This window comes from Myotis daubentonii, chromosome 8 (genome assembly GCF_963259705.1).
Source record: "Myotis daubentonii chromosome 8, mMyoDau2.1, whole genome shotgun sequence".
Lineage (NCBI taxonomy): Eukaryota > Metazoa > Chordata > Mammalia > Chiroptera > Vespertilionidae > Myotis > Myotis daubentonii.
The window spans coordinates 39,285,402-39,305,364 of NC_081847.1; the positions used below are offsets into that span (position 1 = coordinate 39,285,402).

The 19,963-nt window shown below is 38.3% G+C and overlaps 1 protein-coding gene across 1 annotated transcript in view; it reads left to right on the forward strand.

Annotated features, from left to right (window-relative positions):
• CTNNBL1 (catenin beta like 1) overlaps window positions 1-19,963 on the forward strand; it is a 174,890-nt gene that overhangs the window by 43,446 nt on the left and 111,481 nt on the right. Inside the window, exon 4 of the mRNA XM_059706115.1 lies at window positions 11,976-12,115. Coding sequence (XP_059562098.1) covers window positions 11,976-12,115 — 140 coding nt within the window. The remainder of the gene's footprint in view (window positions 1-11,975; window positions 12,116-19,963) is intronic.

Genomic DNA, 19,963 nt, shown 5'->3' on the forward strand with positions numbered 1-19,963 from the left:
TGAACACATGCATGCAGTGTCTCTCTCCAGACAAGCCCATGTGAGATTCTGAGTCTAGAGTATTTAATGAGGACAGGTCATGTAGCTATTCTCTGTCAGCAACAACTACCAGAATTCCAGACTCTCAGAAGGAAAGGTGGGCAAAACAACCTTATCACATAGGGAACTTTTCAAAAGCCAAATCCCCAGATGCCAGCCTAGAACCAGGCCCTTCTAAAGATCAGACCTATTATGTTAACTCTTTTCTTCATTATTCTTCTCAAGTCCCAAAGAAAACTGACCTTGGCTGCTATTAGTGATAGCTTTACTGTTGAGAAAATGTCAAAGGCTTTGGGGTTAGGCAGATATGGATGTGACTCCTACATGACCTTGAATAAGTCACTTTTCCTTTTTTTGCCTCAGGTATCTTATCTGTATAAAGAAATAATACCCCCTTTACAGAATTGTGAAGATTAAATGAAAATAATTGGAAGTGAGTGGATCAATACCTGGTATTTAGTACATACTTATGAAATGATAGTTAATATGATAGTTACTATACTGGCTCCTCGGTGCACTGTGAAGTACTGTAATGAGGAGTCTGGTATCTCTCAGTCAGTCTTGAATCCTAATTAAAGGGATTTTCATATTTATACAGATTTTAATGTTCTCTCTCCATCCCTCTCTGTCTCCCTCCTAGGACGTATACTTTTAATGAATCTTAATATGTCCAAGGCCTGTAGGGAACTAAGAGTTGGATAGTTTAGTCTTTGCACTCAAGTTTATAGGTTATTAGGCACATTCACTATAAATGCATAGTAGAAGGAAACATACCTTAAAAGAGATACAAACAGAGTATTGTGGGAGCATAGAGGAAGAAACAGTGAATACCAAGTTGGGGCCTATTAAGGTCTTCACAGAAGAGGTGGTATTTGAGCTGGCCTTGTAGAATGATTTTGATTTTAATAGGCAGGAAAGGCATGCCAAGCAGTGTGACTAGCATGAACAAAGGCACAGAGGTGTCAGAGGTTCATCAAGTACTCATGGCAACCTGGTAAGGCTAATGTGCTTTAGAGGAGGAGGGTAGAGAGGGAAGAACCTGGTTACTGGACCTAGGACCATAGCCCTCTTGGCAGTAAGATTGCAGCTCAGCTTTCCCAGCACGAGAGTCCTGTCGGGTTTTGTGCTGAACTTCACCATACGGTAGCACTTGTCATTCTGCACTGTGTGTGTGTGTGTGTGTGTGTGTGTGTGTGTCTGATTACACAAGTAACACCTGAATTGCTTGTCATTGTAAAAAATACCAACAGTGCATAAGTAGCGTAAAAAATGCACGTCCTCCTTCACTGCACTGACCCCCTCTTCCATTCCCCTACCTAGAGATAGCCCTGTGGACACTTCGGTGAATATCCTTTCAGATTATTTTTCATATACTTATTTACATATATATGTAAATATCAAAATTTTTTAACCTAAATTATACTGTACATATTCTGCACCTGGATTTTTTTTTATTACATAACAGGAGATCTTTTCATGTTCATATCTCATACTTATCTTATTTTTTGTGACTGGTTAGAGTATTTCATGGTTTATAGATAACCATGATTTACTTATTATTTTTCTATTACAGACATTTGGTTATTTTAAATATTGGCTTTTATGGACAATGCTGTAGGGAACCTTTGTACATGTGCCTTAGTATAAAATGTATTTCTATAGGATAAATGTTGAATTCCCAGGTTGAAGGATATGTATATTTTAAACTTGGATAACTACTGCCAAATTCCCCACTGTGTTCTTTTATTCTCCCATCAGCAGGTCTCTTTCCCTATTTTCTTGCCCATAATGAATGTGATCAGTCTTTAACATCTTTGCCATTTGTTTTATTATTTCTTTACTCAGTGGTCTTCCTGCATTAGATTCTGTGTCCTTTGAGGAGGTGGACTGTGTCTTGTTTGTTTCTGCTTCTAATTCCTAACACAGCACCTGCCATACTCTAGGTGCTCAATAAATATGAGATACTAGATGGTTGATGTAATCTTTATTACATTCTTATTGCCTGGAATCTAAGGATACATTATGAGGAAGCTATGCTCTGGGTTGATAACTCTAGAAATTTAAGCAATCCAATTTACTTCTTGGAGTGCCAGCATTGCCTTTGCCCACTTGGTAGGTATACTAGTACTTCTGTCAATTTAGAGCAGTGAGTTTCTGCAGGTTTTGTACCACATCTTAGGTACCACAGATGCTCTAGTGTTACATTTCATAAATTGGTTTTAAAATTTTATTTTAAAGACTTAACAGTGTTTTCTATTCAGATAAAATTTATATACTATTTTAGTTTTTAAATCTGAACATTTTAAAATTGGTTAGGAAATTACATTTTGTTTTAACCTTGAATTTTTGAATTCTTACTGGTGCAGTGTCTTTTATAATTCTCTAGACCAGCGAGGTGCAATTAAGATGAAAATTGCTAGAACATATTTGAATGAAACTTTCCGGTTGGGATCAGAAACATTCAAATATATTTTCCCATATATGCAATTGTCATTTTGATTGCATAACCCAAAAATGCTTCTCTTCATTTGGCTGCATTTCAGATTCATTTGAAAGTTCTCTTTATGCAGCCTCAACCTTGCACTGTAATCTTTCTGCCAGATATCACATTGAGTGGAGCGTGCTATTTCCCTGGTAAGCCCATTAGTGTTCTCCTTTTCATTGTTGCAGGGGCAGAATTATTTAGTATAGTGGTTCTCAAAGATTTTAATCTCAGGGCCCCTTTGCACTCTTCAATTATAAGTACACCCCAAAGTGCTTATCTTAGAAAATTCTAGAATACACAAGCACACATTTTATTAGGCATCAGGGCAATGATATAATCACGTCTTGTGTAGCCCTGTTGAAAACTCCAGTGTTCACTCCTGAGAGAATGAAAGTGAAAAAGGCAAAATAGGCAAACCTCGGAGATCGCAGGTTTGTAGTAAAGTGAATATTGCAATAAAGCGAGTCACGAGAATATTTTGGTTTCCTAGCACATATAAAAGTTATATTTACACTGTACTATAGTTTAAGTATGTAGCAGCATTATGTCTAAAAAAACAATGTACATACCTTAATTTAAAAGTACTTTATTGCTAAAAAATGCTATCCATCATCTGAGCCTTTAGCAAATTATAATCTTTTTGCTGGTGGAGGGTCTTGCCCTAGTAACAGCAAAGATCACTGATCAAAGATCACCATGTCATCCTATCTAATAAAAGAGTAACATGCAAATTAACCATGCGATAAAGATGGCATCACCCACAGCCAATAAGGAGGGAATATGCAAATTGATGCAACAAGGCAAGAGGTGGAAGGCGGCTCTGGCCAGAGTGAAGGTAGAAAGGCAACTCTGGCCGGCATGAAGGTGGTGCTGGCTGCCAGGGGAAGGAAGGCCTATTCTTGCACGAATCTTCATGCATCGGGCCTCTAGTATATAATAATGAAAAAGTTTGAAATATTGCAAGAATTACCAAAATGTGGCACAGAGACATGAAGTGAGCAAATGCTGTTGGAAAAATGGTGCCAATGGACTTGCTTGATGGAGGGTTACCACAAACCTCTACTTTGTTAAAAAAAAAAAAATGCAGTATCTGTGAAGCTCAATAAAGCAAAACTCAATAAAACAAGACGTACTTTTAATACTTTGGGATTATTGTGAAAATAGTTTTGATCTTTTAGATCCCCGAAAAGGATCTCCAACCACCTCCTACCCCCACCCTAGAGTCCCAGGACCACACTTTGAGAACTGCTGATTTAGTTGGGTGGAAGAAACATCATGTTCTCTATACATTGACTGCTGGTCTTGTGTTTGCAGGAGGACTCACCAATTTCTGTGGTTTTCCTGGTATATTTGAGCCTTGCTGGTCATTTGCTAATCTTCACTATTACAGTTGAAAGAGAACATCCTGCTGGTCTGAAACAAATGCACATGGCAGGCTAGCAGAATATTCTCCCCATCCCAGATGGAATCGATGACCCCATCTCAGCCTGGGTTACTGTTTTAATAGATTGCTGTGTTGCTTTCCCATTGCCTCTAACTTGACCCATTCCCCCAGCTGTGAGTCATCCATTACTGAGTGTATGCTTACTTCCTAGACAGTCTCTACAAATGTTGTAGTGTGTGCTTTAAATGAGTAGGCTTATACTTTGTTGACAAAAAGAGAAGAAAATACTCTTTTTTATAGCATAGCAAACTTGAGGGTACCTAGATTTGTCGAGCACCTATTATGTGCCAACTATCATTAGGCACTTTATATTTTTTATCTCGTTGAATCCTCACTGTAATTCAGCTAGGAAAATTAAGGAAGCTGAGGTTTAGAGATAGGTTAGTTGCTATTCTCTGTCTCCGTTGACCAGGTTGGGGTCCCATGATCTGTGTTCTAATGTCATTTCTTGGACAACACCAGATCCTTACAATTAATTGTATGTAATAGGTTATTAAATTTGTACTAGGCTAAGGGCTCCATGCGGACAGCAACTAGGATTATTTTATTATCTGTTATATCCTCGGAACCTAGCATGGTGACTGGTACCTAGTGTGTGTCCAGTAAATACTTGTTGACGTACTGTTCATGGTTACACAGCCAGTAACTTGTGTGGCTGAGGGTGTGACCCAAGTCTATATCATTCTCAAGTCCAGGCATTTTCCACTATATCTTGTTACTCATGTAACACTGGACCCCAGTAGTATTTTTATGATGTTTCTCTGCTGTCATTTGAATTTCTGCTTGTTTTTGTTTTGATAATATTTTGACTTTCTAAACTTAAAAACTTTGGGCTGATTGCAGATTTAGAAGAATTTCAAAGTTGGAAGGTAAATTCCACTCTCCCTTCTAATTCTTGATTTTTTAAAATTATATTACCCTTTATTAATTACCCCCAGTGACAAGTATTTAACTTTTCAAAGAAATCTTTTCATTATTTGGCACTTCTGACTCTAAGATTTAAACTCAGAATGAAAAAGAATTTCAACAAATTCTTAGATGAGAGGATATCTAGACAACTTATAATCGTGGTTGTTTTCCCGAATTAGTGTCTCTATCTCTCCTAAAGTATGGCTTCTATAAGAGATGTCACAGAACTTCAGGGTCATATAATCACATGTTAACTCTGTATTGCCTTCTTTTAAGCAGCCTGAAACCACCTAGCCTTTATGGCAGCTACTTTCCTCTGCTCCTTCATTTGGAAGGCATCTGCTGAACTGTGGACCTGGGAGTGTGCCCATTGTTGGGTGACGAGAGTTGAATGAGTAGTTCCTGTCCTGGTACAGCTGTCTCATGGTCTGATTTGTATTGCTGTTACAGTTGGCTAAAACCATCAAGTTCTACACATGTGCTCTTATTAAATTATGTCGTTCCCACCCCATGCATTTGTAATCTGACTTTTTGGTTCAGTGCAGCTCTCTATGTGGAGCCTAGATAATTTTTCTCCTGTTAGATTTGGCCCATCATCGCCTATCAGGAACTTTTGAATTGATTCTGTCAGCGCTGTATTCATTTTCTCTGTAAGCTTTGTGTTGCTTAACATTTGTTAAGTTGCTATTTATATATCTTCATTTAAGTTACTGATTAGAAAATAACAATAAAATAATATAGATGATCTAAACAGGCCTAAGGATCAACCCCTGTAGGATGCCACCAGAGGCTTCTCTCTGGGCTGACATTCATTCATTACCACCCAAGTCCCAAATCTTTTCTTGTGTTCAACATCATTTTGCTTATTACTATTTAGTGCTCAGTCTTCCTTGTCAGTTCTTCCTGGTGAGCTATAAAAATCTTTATGTGAAGTTACTCTTCAGAAATCAGATTTTTAAAAAAACACAACTACCCATTTAAGGCAAATAACCCTTAGAGGTTTGCTGAGCCCATTTGGTTCAAAGATTATATAGATCTGCTACCCCATGGAATATCTGAATTCTGTACCAGCCTTTCTTTCCAAGGCATGATTCTTCTGGCTTGACTTTCATACTTTAGGAGACAGAAATAATGTAAAATGGTGGTATATTTGTAAGCACAGTGAAAGAAGCCTTAAAAAAAGACGGATGGAGGGGGAATCTTTACAAATATAATTTTGAATGTACTTGGAATAATAAACAGGTGAGAATAAACAAGGAAGCATTGAAAAAGAAGACTAGCAAGAAAGTGTTTTTGCAATAATGGACATAAAATATACTGTAACAATATGGAAGTGTGATCCTGGCTCAAGAATTTACAAACAAAGCAATGAAATGCAGTGCAAAGCCCATAAACAGATTACACATTAAAATTCAGTGTATGATGCCATGACCAAGTGGGATTTATCCCAGGGATGCAAGGCTGATACAATATTCACAAATCAACAAACATGATACATTACATAAGCAAATTGGAAGACAAAAATCACATGATCATATCAATTGGTGCAGAAAAAGCATTTGACAAAATCCAACACTCTTTTTTGATAAAAACTCTTAGCAAAGTAGGAATAGAGGGATCATACCTCAACATAATAAAGGCCATATATGACAAACCTACAGCCAACATCATCTTCAATGGGCAAAAACTAAAACCATTTCCCCTAAGAACAGGAACAATACAGGGATGTCCTCTTTTACCACTATTATTCAATATAATATAACCTCAGCGATCAGACAAGAAGAAGAAATAAAAGGCATCCAGATTGGAAAGGATGAAGTAAAACTGTCAATATTGACAGATGACATGATATTATACATAGAAAACCCTAAGATTCCACCAAAAAAACTACTAGATTTAATAAATGAATTTGGCAACATAGCAGGATATAAAATTAATGCCCAGAAATTGATGGCATTTTTATACACCAATAATGAACTCTCAGAGAGACTAAAAAAAAAACAAAACGCATTTACTATTGCAACAAAAAATTAAGATACTTAGGAATAAACTTAACCAAGGAGGTAGAAGACCTGTACTCAGACAACTACAGGATATTGAAAAAAGAGATAGAGGAAGATATAAACAAGTGGAAGAAAATACCATGTTCATGGCTTGATAAACTCAACATCATTAAAATGTCTACTACTACCCAAAACAATCTATAGATTCATCGCAATCCTTGTTAAAATACCAATGGCATATTTAACAGATCTAGAAAAAAAAAAAACACTCCAAAAATTTATATGGAACCAAAAATGACCCCAAATAGCAATCTTGAGAAAGAAGAACATAGTTGGAGGAATCACAATACCAGATACGAAATTATACTACAAAGCCACTATACTCAAAACAGCCTGGTACTGACACAAGAACAGGCATATAGATCAATGGAACAGAACCCAGAAATTGGATCCAAGCCATTATGCTCGATTAATATTTGACAAAGGAGGCAAGAGCATACAATGGAGTAAAGAAAGTCTTTTCAATAAATGGTGTTGTGAAAACTAGACAGGTACATGCAAAAAAATGAAACTAGTCTACCAACTCACACCATACACAAGAATAAACTCAAAACGAATAAAAGACCTAAATGTAAGTTGTGAAACCATAAAAATCTTTGCAGCAATATCTCAGACATCTCTCATAGATCTCCTACTGTGGTCAGCAAACTGCGGCTCGCGAGCCACATGCGGCTTTTTGGCCCCTTGAGTGTGGCTCTTCCTAAGCCTTAGGAGTACCCTAACTAAGTTAATAACAATGTACCTACCTATATAGTGTAAGTTTAAAAAATTTGGCTCCCAAAAGAAATTTCAATTGTTGTACTGTTGATAGTTGGCTCTGTTGACTAATGAGTTTGCCGACCACTGCCCTATTACAAAGGAAACTAAGGAGGAAATAAACAAATGGGGCTACAACAAAATAAAAAAGCTTCTACACAGCAAAAGAAACCATCAACAAAGTGAAAAGAGAGCCTACTGCATGGGAGAACATATTTGCCAATAATATATCCGATAAGGGGTTAATTTCTAAAATATATAAGGAACTCATACAACTTAACAAAAGGAAGACAAACAGTCCAGTTAATAAATGGGCAAAGGACCTAAATAGACACTTCTCCAAAGTAGACATACAGAAGGCCAAGAAACATGAAAAAAATGCTCAAAGTCACTAATTATCCAAGAGATACAAATTAAAACAACAATGAGGTATCACCTCACACCTGTCAGAATGGCTATCATCAACAAATGACAAGTGTTGGCGAGGAAGTAGAGAAAAGGGAACTTTAGTACACTGCTGGTGGGAATGCAGACTGGTGCAGTCATTATGGAAAACAGTATTCAGTTTCCTCAAAAAATTTAAAATGGAACTGCCATTTGACCCAGTAATCCCACTTCTAGGAATATATCCTAAGAAACCTGAAACACCACTCAGAAAGAATGTATGCACCTCTATATTCATAGCAGTGCAATTTATAATAGCTAAGATTTGGAAACAGCTCAAGTGCCCATCAGCAGATACGTGGATGAAAAGGCTGTGGTACATTTATCACAATGGAATACTATGCAGCAATAAAAAAGAGGAGCTCTCACCATTTGCAACAGCACGGATGGACCTGGGGAGTATTATGCTAAGCAAAATAAGCCAGTCAGAGAAAGATAAGTATCACATGATCTCACTGATATGTGGAATCTAATGAATAAAATAAACTGATAAACAAAATAGATCCAGAGACAGAACCATGAATAGACTGATGAATTTCAGAGGGAAGGTGGGGTTGGGGGTGAGGAGCGTGCGGGGAGAGAGATTAAACTGGGGAACTTGTATGCATAGCCCATGGACACAGACAATAGTGTGGCAAAGGCTTAGGAGGGGTGTGTGGGGGGAGCAGGGGTCAATGAAAGAAATTTAAATTTGAATTAAAAAATAAATTTAGTGTATGATGGAGGTGGCATTTCTTCAGATCTGTGGAAAAAGCATAGATTATGGTATTGGGGCAATAGGACAAACATTTGCAGAAAATAAAGTTAGATCTTTGTCCTATATCATTAGCTAACATAAATTTCAGATTTATTTACTCCTAAACATTTAAATATGTATAAACTTAACAATACATAAAAGTAGACCATAAAATATATCTAATCTTAACATAGAAAAAAAAATTGCTCAGGATACATGTAAAATAGAGTTTATAAAGGCAAAGATTTGACTAAACTTTTAAAAACCTTTATGTGATAAAGCACAATGTACTAATTAAGGGGTAAATATTTTTCTCTGTTGTTTTTTCCCCAGCATATGCGACAAATTAATTTTCTTAATATACAGAGTGCTTATAAATGAATAAATTAAGATGAGCACACTGATATAAAATGGGTAAAGAAGATGAGGGTTGGGGGAGGAGGCTGGAGGGGGTCAATAGTGGGGGATAGAGGGCATATGTAATACTTTTAACAAAGAATTATTTACAAAAAATAAAATGGTCAAAGAAATACAAATAGCTAATAAACATTAACAAAATTTGAACCATCTTAAATAGTAATATCAGAAATGTAAATAAAAAATAAGTTAAATTTTCTATCTTCTGTGGTACATTTGCACAATGGAGTACTATGTGGCTGTGAAAAAGAAGGGACTGTTATCCTTTGTGACAGCATGGATGGACTTGGAAATTATATCATGCTAAGCGAAATAAGCCAGTCAGAGAAAGTTATCACATGATCTCATTTGGAATCTAATGAACAAAATAAATTGACAAACAAAATAGAACCAGAGGCATGGATACATGGAACAGACTGACAGAGGTTGGAGGGAATGGGGTGGGGACAACTGGATAAAAGAAGGTAAAGAGTGTAGCCAAAGAACATCTGTGCATAACCCATGCATACAGACAACAATGGTGAAGGTCAGGGGAGGGGTTGTGGGAGCTGGATGGAGGTGGGCAAAGAAGGGGTGAGTGGGAGACATCCGTAATAGTATCAACAATAAAAAAGAAAATTTTAATAAATTTCCTATTTCAAATTGGAGGAGATTTTAAATGCATTTTAAATACTGTTTTTAAAGAGGGCGGGGGAAACAAGCACTTTATACACTATTGGTACCTTTCTGGAAGAATGTATCAAAATCTGCTAAGGTATGCATACTTTTTGACTTGACACGTTCCATCCTGGGACTTTATCTCAACACAATAATTGTGAATACATGCATCATAGTGTCATTTGGTATAGGGAGAAAATTGGAGACCACCTGAATGTCTGACAAAGGGTAAAATAAATTATGGTACATGTTCACAAGGGAATACCACGCAGCTTTTAAAAATGTATTATTTAGGACAGGAGTTTCAGATAGGCTTAATCTCCTACACTCGCTCTGTGATTGATTGGCAGTCTCTTTTTGGAATGCTATGTTGAGAAGTCATGTCTGGGCTCAACAGGGAAGAGTGGTGTGCTCAGTGAGGGATAGTGCCATGGGAGGAGAAAGACTGACAGCAGTGTTGGATACTGGCTTTTCCTGCTGTAAAAGAGTGTTTAATGATAAGGGGAATTATTCAGCCTGTGTTAATAATAGCAAAAATTGAATATACAACTATATACTATGTAGGCTACTTTAGCATTGGGGGGAAGGATGTAGGTTGAGTGAAAACTCATGAATTAAACATACCAGAGTATTATCAATGGTTATTTCTGGTTAATAATATAATGTATGATTGCTGTTATGATTAAAAATAGTAATGGAGAAAAATAGTGGTTAGGGATATTGTCTAAAATATGAGCATGTTTTAAAGAGTTATAGTCTCCAGATTTTGTTCCTTACAGAATCCAGGTTTCTGGACAGGTGGTATTTGCTTAGCCCTTCAGCTTCTGGAAGTTGATGAGTACTTTATGACTTCAAGAGTCCCTGCTTGTGTTCCTTTCCTTTGTGGCCTCATTCAATTAAGCAGGCACCTGTGGATATATAGAGACAAAATATATACTTCCTATATTTAAGAAGCTTACACTCTAGCAGGGAAGATAGACATAATAATGGTAGCAGTAGTAAGAGGAGAAGAAAGAAGAGGAGGAGAAAGGAGAGCAGACATATGCAATTTTAAGTGCTTTATACCTATTTATTCATTTACTCTTTATAGTGTCCCTATGAGATAGGCAGTTTATTATCCCATTTACAGATGAAGACACTGAGAGGCTAAGTGCCTAGGTCAGGTTTAAACCCAGGCAGTCTGGTTTCAGGGTCTGTTTGACCACCCATTCCTCTCAATCACTGTCAGTCGGATATTGTTCAGTTGCTTTGCATGGATTAGCTCATTTCCTTTTCACAACAAAACTTCCTTATTCATCAAAGACTTAGTGGACATTCCTTAATGTGTCAAATATTGGAGGGGGGGGGCATGCGGAGGCGAATACAGAGCAGTTCTGTTCTAAGTGTCTGGGCATAGGTCTGTTGAAAGGTTCAGGTGTGGACATGTGAGTAAAATATCATACTACACAAAGTATGGTGGTGATTATAGGATGCCAGAGCCTATATCTGCTTTACTTTGGGATCTACCTCTTAATCAGCTCACTGGAAGGGATGTGAGGGTTGGGAGTTTCTCTTACTTGCCATTTTTGAATGGCAGCAGAATCTCATATCTTCCTTTGGGTAAGGGAAGTAATTGGCCCTTGACCTGAAGTGGCAAGTAAGAAAACCCTTTTTAGATTAGTAAGATAATTATGTTCAGGGCAACAGAATTGCCACACTAAGGGGTATTGTTAGCTAATCCATTGGACTGGTGGGCAGATCATTTAAAGCTGCAAAATGCTTTAGGAGCCTCTAAAAGGCAGCTTGTGACGGCAAGAGTAAGGGAATCCTGTAATGAGATCTGAATCCAAGATTGATTTTTGTAATGAGGAAATCGATTTCTCAAGGAAATTATGTGACAGTATGATGTTTGGATGAGTGTCCTTCTTGGTTGGTCTGTTGTAGACACTTTGACAGATTGTCTGTCTGGATTGTGTAGCTGTTTGCTCGTCAGTGCTGATAGTACTTCTTTCCTTTCAATGATGCTGTCTTGCTTTTCCCTCCTAGGTTTATGGAATCCGAGCTGGACCTAAATGACATCATTCAGGAGATGCACGTGGTGGCCACCATGCCAGACCTGTACCACCTCCTAGTGGAGCTGAATGCTGTTCAGTCTCTTCTCGGGTTGCTCGGACATGATAATACAGATATCCTTTCAGATCTGTCTTCAGTGGGAAGGCTGACATGGTAGGGGAGTGCTGTTTACTCTCTTCTCCTGTCTGTCTGTGCTGTCATATCTGATATTCTATTTCCAGTCCAATTATCTCCCATCTTGAAACACATGCTGCTCTTTACTCATTTGAAAATCTGGTTTATATCAGTAAATCTTGGGCAATCCTTAATTGTTCTATTTGCTCTTAATAGTACTAGAATTCATCGTGATGTAGCTGTTCATACATTAACAGCATTAATTTTTCAGGATCTTGATTTGGAGGCCCATTAGAGAGGCAAGACCAGACAGCATTTGAATTTTTGGTCTAGACATCAGTCTGTTAGCAGATGCCCCAGTGGAGTTGAGACTAGAGGATGCAGTAAACTATGATGGAAAGTACATTGGAATGTCGGGGAAGATAGAGATTTTATGTTTTGTCCACTGATGTATTTCTAATTTCTTAAAGGCCAGGTGCACAAAAACATTTAGTATTTATAGAATCAGCTTTATACCTAAATAGACAATCTAGGTTTAACTTTTAGTTTTATTTTTTGTGTGAAATTTGGTGACCCTCTAGCCTTTAGTATTCTTAACTGCAAAAAAAATAGAGTTAGTAACTTTTGCCTTTCAGTGTTATTTAGAGGATTAAAGGAGATCATATAAGTGCTAAGTAGTTTCTTATATATAGTAGGCACTTAGGAAATGTTACTTTTAACTGAATCTAAATCATGACTTTGAAAACCATTTTATACTTTGTCTTTGTGCAACTGCTATCTGATGTGCAACTGCTTTAGTGCAAATGGTTTTTCATATGCCTGTGGTTGGAGTTATGTTCATTAAAGGAAATTCCCTTCCAATAGTTGTTCTGTTAGAATCCAGATTTTCGAAGGTGAGAGACAAAAGTAGTTAGTCTGCTTGAGTGATATTCATGGGGAATCTGCTGCTGCTTCATGTTATTTTCATCTTTCTGGTAATCTCTCTCCTGAGAGCATGTCTGACTAGGTTCTTTTCCTGCCTGATAATTCTCATAGAAATAAATCAGTGAATAATTTTAATGCAGGCTTCTTGAAGGGTGATCTTAAGCCATTTCTGATATTTCATGTAATGTGAGACAGTATTAAGAATCACTATGTCAGTCCCAAGATTGATGAATGTTCCCCAGGGTTCATTGCAGAGTTCTGCATTGTACCGTAAGAACCCTAGTCAATTAGCTTATTTCTAGGCGAGTTCAGTACAGTGCTGGGAGCCGGTCCATGCTTGCTGTTTCAAGGGACCTGGCATATATGGCATACTGTTCTTAATATGTTTGCTCACCTTCTTGGCACTATGTGTTTTAACCAAGGTCTCTGAGAAAGGTTGTTTCCCCAGGTAGGGATTTTCCCCTGAAGTTAGGGAGGGAATAAAACCCCTTAACTAAGTGCCAGGCGGGTAATTAATCACTTTAACTACAAACAATCATGCTTAAGCTGCATAATCTTTACTCCCTGGAATGGAGATAAGAAACGCCCTAACCTTTGTAATAGAGATTGATAGGATTGAATCAACTGGTATAAATACAGATGTAACAAGACAGAGAGAGACAGAACTTAGAAGAGAGCCAAGAAGACAGAACCTACACAGAGCCTACAGATAGAAGACCTTCGCTGGAGAGAACATGGCAAAAGATCCTGGACTGAACCTGACTACAGAAATTGGCAAGAGAACCTGACTAGAACCTGGTGACTGAACCTGGCTGGAGAACCTGGACAGAACCTGGCTGGAGAACCTAGCGAGGGAACATGGCCACAGAACCTGGCTGGAGATCCGAAGCAGAACCTTTCTGGAGATCCAGACCAGAACTTGGCTGGAGATCCTGGCTGGAGATCCTGGCTAGGCTGCTGATCAACAGAACGCTGTCTCCGTGTCATTCCTTCTTCGCCGAATCCGTCTACACCTTTGGGGACCCCTGGACCTGCTGGGGTTGGACCCCGGCAGTACAGGGTCTTATGAATTCAATAGCATGTAGCTATGCCTCGAGTGCTTATTATGTACCAGGCACTGTGCTAGACCCCGAGGAACCATAGGCTATACTGGATACTCAAACAGCATCAGCCAGTAAGCATATATTGAGTATCTACATATGATTAGCTCTATTTGAGGTGCTAACTGCTTCTTACAGAGTTAGTAACTAAGAATTCTAGTTGTGACTTCACATTTCAATTCACCTACACAGAATGGTAGATTTTCAGAATCAAAGCAGACCTTAGAGATGACTTAGTCCAGTGACTATTTATTTAGTGACAAGTCTGAGGTCCCAATGTTGGATAGCTAACTGTTGAAGTTGAGGCTGGCACTCCAGGCCCCTGATTTCCAGTCCACTGTTCTTTCTAGTGCACTGAGTCTCTTCCCTCTAGGATTTATTACGTCCCTTACAGAGTTGCAGGGATTCATTCATTACCTTGCGTATTAATATAGAAATCGCCTGTGTTGTCTCTGGAAACATGGCTCTCATTCTCTTTTTCTATGCCTGCTAATTCAAAATAATAGTAGCAGCTTTCCAAAGATACTGACACTTTGCTGATTCACCAGCCTGGTTCCTGCTGAGGAGAAGACACACAAGAAGTGCTGCTCATCAGCATACTTGGGAAAGGCAAGGGCACAGCTGCTGCAAGTTGTAATGTTCTGGTCTTTAAAAAGGAAAAAAAAACAAAACAAGTCCCCTGTAATAACTTTGACAGCTGCCATTCCCTCCTGCTCTCTGAGAACTAAACTGCACTTTCCCCCCTCTTGTATACAACCTTCACCCTACTGCCCTAGTGATATTTTTCTAAAATCTGATTTTTAATTATGCCCTACATCAAATTTTAAGTTCATTTGAAAATTTTTAAATTACCTAATTTTAATTAGATGCAGCAATTAGGATAAATGTCATCTCAAAGTACAGCTTTTCTTAAAAGTGGTTTCAGGAAAGGGTAGACCCTCTTGACTTGCATCTAATGAATCCTCTATCAGTTGGAATGTTGATCTCTCAGCAGTGTTGCACTGTTTCTTGCCTTATCTGTGATCTATAATGGAAATTTTTCTTTAGGAAACGCTTGTTAACAATTTACTGTTATACAGCCGTAACTGCCCGAAACACCTTACCATAAATAAACAATTTCATGGCAGTCATGACTTAAATTTTTAATCTTTTTAACTCTTCATTTATCAACCAAGACCATACATGGCTGGTTATCTTTCCAGCAAGCACAGGTCATCTTTGCTTTGTCCTTCTCGAGAAAACATAAACTATAGGGATTTTAATTGGATCAGAGGCTGGTTTATTGTAACCTTAAGAGACAGAGGATGTGAGAAAACAGCTTGCACCTTGTCCTTTCAACCGTGAGAAGCAGCTTTAGAGTTTATTCTGGCGCTCTGCATCACTGCCACTGGTGAGGGCCTGTCAGTGCTTCTGAGCACATCTCCCCCCTGGAGAGGTAGGAGCCCAGCCATCATTTGGCGGCAGAGTGGAATTCTGGTCTGTGAAGAGCACCTCTGGGGGTGAGGGGAGGGAGAGAAGGCACCCCCCACACACAGTGTTCAGGAGTCACTCCAAATGCATTAGGTGGGGTCCAATAGCTGCTGCCTTTTAGAGATAATGCTTTTTGCAACAATTTTTCCTTTAAAATAAATCATTTAAACATGTTCAGAACCCCCCTTTTGTGAACCTTTTGGAGTGTTTCTGCAGAAAAATAAAACCAAAGCTACATTTAAAAATATTTTCTTAAGGTATTGGTAAACAAAGTTTTTATGGCCCAGTTTAAGCCAAATTTACTCAATTTGCCTGAAGGAACAAGGAGGAATAAAACAAAGAGAAGATAAAACCCCAGATGGTGGCTGAGTACCCCTTCTGCTACCACCACCAAAAATCAAAACAAAATAAAAAAAACTCCAAGTTACCAATAAGTATCCTCTTTTTGTATGGCATCTGCTTTGTTCTCAACTTAAGTGACAAGTCAGTGGAATCCTTTCTAAAGTCCTGTAGTAGATCATGGCATTTACTGGGTTCTTCCTTAGTATGATAAGCTCTGTTGTGTTCTATTAGGAAAATAAGAAATAGTAGCTTCAGTTGACACTTATGTGTGGTGGTAAGTGCCCTGGGAGTGTTATGCTCAAGAAATGCCATTGGTATTCTGAAAGATGTGGGTCATCTCTGGCATAGGGTTAATAAGGGAATTGGACATTGGAGATTGGCAAGCTTTTGGTAGATGTGGAGATTTGAGTGCTTTTCAAGTTTATTTCATGTTCTCTACCTTGGCAATGGAAATTGCCATTCCTCACTTACTGGAAGCTGACATGCTCTTACTAGCTGCTCTTGTAGTCACTACACATTGGATATCAAGTCCATTAAAAAAAAAAATACAACTACTATACTGATTCCTAGCTAAGTGCCTTATTCTTTAATTTAAAAAAAATCCAGTAAACTAAACCCAGTTTATTCAAAGTATGCTTTCTCTCCATCCACTTGTTTATTCAGAGGTCTCATTGTAATGTTAACTGCGGCTTCAGTACAGTGGGCTGTGCACTAACAGGCAGAAGGGAGAAATTGGTTAGCACCAAGTAGAGCATTGGTGCTGATGGGACAGCTCCCTTTTGTCTGGGATCCTTTTCTAAATCACTGCTTAGTTTTCTCAAATTCTAGAAAGCCCAGAGGACTTGCAAAGTTGTCCTGGTCGGTTTTGTGAAGAATTACTATGGGGTTTGGAAAACAAGGAGCAGAAAGACTTTTTTTAGACTAGCAGGGATCAATTGAACTTGAGCATTTGGGTCTGAGAATGCTAGCGTGTTACAACCTGACTGGGACACACCATATTATCTCAGAGGGTGTGTACAATAGTCAGGGGTGCCTGTGTTAGATAGAGCCCCAGTGTTAATGAGCAGGAATGAGGCTGGGAAAGGTTTGAGCCTCCTAAGGGCTTTCTTCTAATTGAACTGGGAAGGGAGCTGGCTGTTGCTCTAGTGCTTTCCTGTAAGTGCTGTCTAATAAGACTTGTGTATCTCTGGCTGTTGTTTTCCTAGGAGCTATTCTCATCTCAATATTTTTAGATGTACATTGAAAACAATTTACTCCTTTCTCTTATAGGTAGTCTAACCTCCCTAATAATTTGTACTGATAAGCCACCCGTTTTTTGGTGTGTGTGTGCGTGTGTGTGTGTGTTTTGAGCCATTTAAATGTGCTCTGAAGAAAGTCAGATTAGGTAAAAAGTGCCAAAATGGCAATCTAGGAAAAGGACCTGTTAATGTAATTTTTAATTTTGTTTATGAGTTTTAGATTAATTCTGTGTCCCAAAGCAGGGGGATTGTAGCTTGCTTTGGACATTTTCCCTGCAGCATGACAGTGCCCACTAACATTTACTAGGTACTTAACAAATATTGAATGAGTGCATTTTCTCCCTCATACTAGTTTGATCTTGATCTAGGATTGGGATGAAATTAAGAGTCCTGGTTCAATCTAGCTACCTCTGCCAACTGTTCAAAAGGAGAAAAAAAAAACCATTTTTGTCTGTGTTTTGAAATTCATCTGGATTGAGTTATATCTAATCACTATCTCACACTAGGAATAAAAGAAAGAAGTTTTTGTTTTTTGTTTTTTAGAAAGCCCCTTATTTGTTCTATTAAATCAATTATATATTCTCGCCGAAACCGGTTTGGCTCAGTGGATAGAGCGTCGGCCTGCGGACTGAAGGGTCCCAGGTTCGATTCCGGTCAGGGGCATGTACCTGGGTTGCGGGCACACCCCCAGTAGGAGATGTGCAGGAGGCAGCTGATCGATGTTTCTAACTCTCTATCTCTCTCCCTTCCTCTCTGTAAAAAATCAATAAAATATATTTAAAAAAATAAAATAAAATAAATCAATTATATATTCTGAATCTATCCTGGTTCATTTTTCTTAAGGAAGCCCTTTTGAAATGACTTTTTAAAAAAGCCACCCGCTTACTATGTCTTGTTCCTCTTTACCTTAAAAATACCCACAAAACAACATTACTTATGAACACATCTCATTAGAGACTAATAAGGTTAATGTTCAGTTTCTATACCAGGACTGTATTAGGGATCAGGCCTGAAAATAAATATCTAGAGCCAAAAAATAGAAGTAGACAGTCCTCTTTTTCCAAGAGCCATTGTGTTATGGACCATTTGTGCCCCGCTGGTTTTTTCGACTTCACTTCTTATTATACTAGCTTATTGCCCCAGTAGTGGACAGGTACAAAGGTAGTGAGTTGGGTGGTCTTTCTACTGACATGACAAAATAGGCTATCAAAAACTGTGTTTTAGTAATTCACAGAGAGACAGGCTCTCTGTTTTCCTATTATACTTGGACCGGAGAGCCTTTTACCTCATGAAATGAAATTGTAAATACAGTGGAAAAACCTATCACCCATGCCCAGAGTTTGTTTGTGAAGAAATGCTGGATGGGTGGCAGGCCATGCTGAATTTTCTCAACATTGAGGATGCATCTGTCTATCTGTGGTTCGCATTCTTACTCCTCTTTCTAGTCTTCAAATGACCTTCAAATGTCATATTATATTACCCAGGAGTTGATGATTACACTTACGGACTCATTACTGCCTTGTTGAAATGCTACTTAATGAAAGTTGGGAATTTATGTAAAATCAGTTAATGGTAGGATTGATGAGATGTTTACCAGATCTGGTAGCTGGTAACTCATTTATTATTTGACTTTTCAACTGAGGCAGGAGAGTAGACAAGGAGATATACAGAGGTAAGCAAAAGCAGGTTTGTGAGTTACAGTTGTATGTGAAACACAGTTTATTCTTGTATTATTATTTATTAACTATTTTCCATACGAACAACTATAAACCTAGTTTTGCCCACCCCTGTACACTGGAATATTATAAGAAAAAACTTTGCTTGGTAAAAGTTAGACATTTATCATATTTCTATATAAAACCACAGCCATTGTCAGTTTTTTTCCTTTTAAAAATATTTTTATTGGTTTCAGAGAGGAAGGGAGAGGGAGAGAGAGGGGTAGAAACATAAATGATGATAGAGAATCATTAACTGGATGCCTTCTACGCACCTCTACTGGGGATTGAGTCCACAACCCAGACATGTGCCCTGACCGGGAATCAAACTGGGACTTCCTGGTTCATGGGTTGACGCTCAACTACTGAGCCTCTCTGGCTGGGCCACACTAAGTTTTATAGCACTCCTATGTTTGGGGCAAATATGACTTTAAAGAGTGAAAGAATAAGACACAGGAACCTTATTTACTTATTCATGATGGTCAGCTGGTCAGTTATTGATGAATAAGATGAAACTTCAAATAATTTTTCCCCCAGCAAAAGACGTTCATGAAATACCTAGAATGTCAGTTGGCAGTTAGCAAGTTCTATCATTATTGTTAATATGTCCTATATCTTTTATTTTTCTCTTTCCAGTTCTAGTGAAACTGCCCTGATTCTGACCCCGTTGTCTCATTTCCGGACTCTTTTGTTGTAGTTTTGGAACAGCTGTTCCTCTTTCAGGTGTTGCTTTTCCCACCCCTCGCCCATACACCCCAACTGCCTCCCATTTGCCCACCCCCAACATTCATAATGCTTTCGTGCCGCCTGCACACAGCTGTTAGGTTAGCTTTTCAAAATACTGTTATTTTATAGGGTTACCATTATGCTTTTATCTCTTCCCTCCTATTCCATTTCTTCTCCTCTTTATATGCCTTTGTGCATTCTAATCTCTCTGCTTTTATTCCTGTTGTCCTGCCCTCATCTTTTTAGTTGCCTGTTTTCTGACCACTCTGTTTTAACAAATAATTCTTGATTTCTCAGTTCAAGTTGATTGCTGCTTTTTCAAGACATCTGCA